Source organism: Hipposideros armiger, unplaced genomic scaffold (genome assembly GCF_001890085.2).
Source record: "Hipposideros armiger isolate ML-2016 unplaced genomic scaffold, ASM189008v1 scaffold_179, whole genome shotgun sequence".
NCBI classification, from domain to species: domain Eukaryota; kingdom Metazoa; phylum Chordata; class Mammalia; order Chiroptera; family Hipposideridae; genus Hipposideros; species Hipposideros armiger.
The window spans coordinates 680792-686137 of NW_017731529.1; the positions used below are offsets into that span (position 1 = coordinate 680792).

Genomic DNA, 5346 nt, shown 5'->3' on the forward strand with positions numbered 1-5346 from the left:
CCAAGTGTTAAGCAAAGTAACTACACTGATCACTGCTGAAATTAAAAATTTAAGAAACATTTATATCTACCAATATGTGTTTGAAAATGCTCACCTATATAAAATTTCCATGTTATATAAAGACTTTCATGATGCAACTCCCTGGCTTTAAAATTTAAAAAGTACAGAATAAAATACTTAATCCTAAATTTTTGTCACTGCTCCTGAGGTTTATGATTAAAGTAAAAGAGAAACACCCCAAACTGGTCATTTATGAAGTCATAAATTCAATGTGAGACCTGCTTCAAAATTACAAATTATTTGAAATAAATACACATGTTCACATTTATAAAAATTTTCCACATTACTCATAGAAACAAGCATCATAAAATTTACATACTGAATACAATAAAAGTCAATTTTAATGAATATTTAGCTGTCATTCTCCTAAATAAAAAGTTCTGTGTTTGAGGTATCATTTTAAGACATGCCAATATGGCACATTGTACAACCCAGGAGTCTATCCTAAAAATCCTGCCCAACACAGCATCATCTCTACGTGACTAATAGACTGACCTAGACTTATCTTTTTAAACAGGAAGATATATTTTAATTGTTACAAAAACAAAGGAGGCAGGTACTAGAAATTCTGCATGTCAGAAGACAGTGAAACTTTGTTATAAATATTTTCATTATCTTACTGCAAATACCATTTATTTAAAAAGTCCTAATCCAGACCAATAAAGCAGTCTTATCTCCTATCTCCTATGACATCCAAAGAAAAGGCTAGAGATTTAAAAACAGTGAAGGATTTCACTATCTTCCTACATTATCATTGGCTATAAAAAGGTATTAAGTTTATCAGTGTCAAGAGCAAAACATTATCCCCTACCTCACTGTATCACTGGAAGGCGGGCACTTGATTCAGGAATACTCATTAACTGCTAGGTAGATTATCGGTGTTGACGTCAGTGAAGCCATTTACAATCAACTTATGAAGCAATAACACTAGTCAGACACACAGAGAACAAATACCAAAAAGGATGTGTTTGTACAGATATCCAGACTTGTGTCATGGTTATTAAGTGATAACACTGATTCAATACTCTATAGTCATAACACATTAAAAATATATTGCCAGAGGATAATGGTCCCATATATGAAAACAATGTCTATATGGAAAAGGCTGTGATTTACTGCAAAGCATAATTATACAGCAAATTCCAAGGAAGGTCAAATGATTTCAAAACCAAGTTTTTAAATTTAATGACTTAGCCATAGTCTCAGTTACTTTTTGGAGATTTCAGATCTGTCAGGAGTGGAAGAATGCTTTTCTTTTTTTCTCTTCTTTTTTTCCTTTTTGTGATGTTTCCCCTTTTTTGACTTACTCTTTTTTTCTTTTTTCTTTTCTTTCTTCTGATATTTTTGTTTCTTTTGTTTTGAAGAGTCCTCTTCAGTGGAACCGGATGAATAAGACCTATGGGCAATAATATATACTGACTGATAACTGCATTTATAGCTGATAGGTAAATTCAAATGGGATTTGAACTGCTTTAGAGCCTCCTTGGAGCAAGGTGGGGGTATAAACAAAGAAACTCATGTGTTTATATTTGTAGTCTCTTAAAATGCTGAATCTAGAATTTTTGCTACTTGGTCACAGAAACTGACAAAACAAGTATCTCTATTCTGCTTAACTCTTGTAACAAGTTTTTTGTTTAATAATTTATTATTTTTTGAATTTATTTTTTTAATTTTTTAATTTTTTATTTTTTTAAGCTGAGCCATCCTGCCACCTGTTGGCAGCTCAGCTCGAGCCAGGACTCGAACCGCTGTTGCTCAGAGCTCACACTCTTGAGCGAGCTCTTAACCAACTGAGCCTCTAGGCCGGCCCTCTTGTAATAAGTTTTAAATTCAATAAGGATGAAATGATTTTTCTGATTTTCCGTTTTTCATCCTGTCGTACCCTTCAAAATCTTATAAGGCAAACACGAAGTGGCATTTACCTAGCCTCATTATATATTTGCGTATGTATAATAACTTGCGTATGTATAATAACTTGTTAGCATATCTACTAAAAGAGCTACAAAAGGATGCAATTATATAAAAAGGGGTATAATTATACCTCAGTATAAATGGATGAAAGCTGAAAATTAGCAAAATAAAAGCACTTTTATTGTTTCTTTTGATTTTTCAAGTTAAAGTACTTGATTCCTCTAGATAGTGATACAGATGAACAATTGCATTCCAAAATAATTTCACTAGAGACATAAAAAAATGCTTTTAAATGAATGCTCTATGTAAATGAATGAGGATGATTTATCATTATACTTTATTTTTCTAATGTTACTGTAATATTAAATTGGAAAAAGCTGTAGAATTCCTTCTTCTAATATTAAAAAAACAACAAAAAACAGAAAAAGCCATCTCTTAATATATTTTACAGGAAGAGGTGTGCAACAATCTACCCACACCCAAACTCAAACTACGTGTGACAAGACAGAAAGTGAGCTCATTTAAAATATAAGCAGCATCTCAAGAGACAGTTCAGTGATCTAGTCATCAAAAGCTAAAACTCGATCTAAGAAAACTGGAGAGAGACATACAGGAGGAGAAAAGCTAACGCATGAGACCACAAGGCTGCGTCTGCAGAGTAATAATGCGTGTGAACTCCTGGCTGCATCCCCCCATTTCTGTAATGTGTTCTTTTCTCCTCTTGTCTACTTAGACTTCTGGCAATTTTCTGAGCTTATTTTCTCATGTATTCTCCACTCTCTCTTCAACTCTGTTATTCTCAGCTCTTCTCTGTTTTCCTGTTTTCAAGGTCCTGCTTGACCTCTTGATTCTGACTAAAGCTTCTCTGCCTGCACATTTTTCTTTGGCCTTTTGGTCCTGGATTCTCATTTTTAAGGCAAAATGTTAGACTGCGGCACAGCAACTCTATTAGGTGTCATTATCTCTGCTAAGCGTGCCTTAGGAAAGTTCATATAGTTTCAGGCCTTGTCTGAGGTCTGTGAGGCCCAAGATAGAGAGGCTAGAATAAATACTCTGTTGCTATAAAACAAGTATATTAGAATTTGAAAGAAAACAGATAATCTCACTTTTCCTATAAGCAATCCACCTTGCTGTGCTTATGCAAATGATTCAACAATATACTAGTCAGACTACATGATACACTGAGCTCTAACTCTTAGTTTTTATATTGAAGATTATTATTTAATTCCCAGCACTTGAAATAAGCTAACTATTCCAATTTATAAAATAGTGGAGTTGTGAAAATGCATATGTTATTAAGTGCTCTATAAAAACTGCAAAGTGACACCACCTGATTTGCAGAATCAAAGAACTAGGGTCCACGCCAGACGTTACCAGTGCCTAGTGCCTTAACAAATGTCTGCATGTACATGTTTGTTCTAGTATAAATGAAACTGCACTCATTAACCACGGAAAAAGTTGCTTCTTAATTCTTTTCATCAATTTCTTTAACTAGCTAATAGTTAAAAAAGAGTTGATATAAAAATTCATAGGTGGCTGACTAAGGTTCTGAAAGACCTAAAGGAATTTTTAGCATGACAAGTGAATACATAAATTCAATTAATAAATTAATTTCTTAGACATGGCAATGATATTGAGAATACAAATATTTAGGCTCCAACTTCATATACATAAGGATAAAATATATACGTGAAGAATTTAAACATATGTCTCATTAAAAGATTAGCTGATGTTCTAAAACTTAAAATAGAATACAAGTAGAAGACATAAAAGAAGGGGAGGCATGTTATGTATTTATACCTTCATTTGCTCCAAAAAGAAAATTTAAGGTGTCTGAGTGTTGACTTTATTTTTGATTCCTGACACGAAGGACTTTATTTTATTGAAACAACTGAGCATCTAACTCACATTAAAAATAATAATAATAATGTCAAATAAACTGGACTATGCATGAAAATATTTTATAATCCATCCTGGATTCACAGTTCTGCTTTTTAAAAAGTGATATTAAAAAAAAATACCTTTTCCTTTTTTTTTTCAACTTGATTTTCTCCTTGTTTTTTGCTTTTTTCTTCTCCTCTTCTTCATTTATTCCTGTGTGTTGAGGGGAAAGAATCAGGTCGCGATGGGTATATACTAACATGGTATGTATACATTTTTAAATTTTGGTTGTTAGTTGGCAAATTTCACTGGTTAGAATATTGCACTTTTCTTGTAACAATTTCCCCTTTCTTGATTTTTTATTGAGGTATAATTGACATATAACATTGTATTATGTTACATTAGGTGTACAACCTACCGATTTGGTATTTGTATATGTTGTGAAATGATCACCACAATAAATCTAGTCACCATACAATTGCAAAAATACTGTTTTCTTGTGATAAGAACACTTAAAATCTATTCTCGTAGCAGTTTTCAAATATACAATACATTATTATTAACTATAGTCACCATGCTGTACATTATATACCCATGACATTTATTTTATAACTGGAAGTTTCTACCTTTTGACCCTTTCACTCATTTTGTCCCCATCACCACTTCCAGCAACTATTAATCTGTTCACTGTATCTATGAGATTTTTTCTTTTTTTTTCCTTTCACATATGAGATCAGATGGTATTTGTCTTTCTCTCCAACTTATTTCACTCAGCATAATGCCCATTGGTTCTTTTTATTTATTATGAATCTTATAAATTATGCTTTTTATTAAAAATTTCAAATACTACTACTCTCTTGAGTTTCTAAATTATGTTTGATGGTGGAAGCAAAAGCTATAATACTATCTGATGCGGTTCTAAATGCATGTGGAGGACATACTTAGAACAACTGTATTGTAAATGGGAGAGGGGAGAGGGACAGAAAGGGAGGTAAGGTTTCTATACTTCACTTGAACTGGTAAAATGACAATACCAGTAGACTGATAAATTTTGTATATATAACATTAGAGCAACCATTAAAAATGCTATACAAACATCATAGAAAAATTTAAAAGCACTATGGATATATTCAAAGACACTCTTGATAACTCAAAATGGAATTCTACAAGTGTTCAAGTGACACTATAGATAAATCAAAGCACTACAGACTACAGATAATTCTAAAAAATGTTCAAGTAAACCAAAGGAAGGCAGGAAAAAAAAAAAAGAATGGAAAACAGAAAACAAATAATAAAATGACAGCCCTAATATACAAATCTACAAAATTCTCACCTAAAATATAATAAAGGCACATTAAAAGTAAAATGATAGAATGGATATGTCACACAAACATTATCAAAGGAAAGGAAAGCTATATTAATATCAGATAAAATGGACTTCAAAACAAAGAAAATTAGCAGTGAGAGAGAGACAAAGAGAGAGAGAGAGAGAGA

General features: G+C 32.2%; 1 protein-coding gene across 1 annotated transcript in view; it reads right to left on the bottom strand.

Moving 5' to 3' along the window:
- Positions 1-243: 243 nt before the first annotated feature.
- SREK1IP1 (SREK1 interacting protein 1) overlaps positions 244-5346 on the bottom strand; it is a 42304-nt gene continuing 37201 nt past the window's right edge. Inside the window, exons 4-5 of the mRNA XM_019652458.1 lie at positions 3993-4065; positions 244-1456 (exon numbers count right to left, since the gene is read on the bottom strand). Coding sequence (XP_019508003.1) covers positions 1267-1456; positions 3993-4065 — 263 coding nt within the window. The 3' untranslated portion in view covers positions 244-1266. The remainder of the gene's footprint in view (positions 1457-3992; positions 4066-5346) is intronic.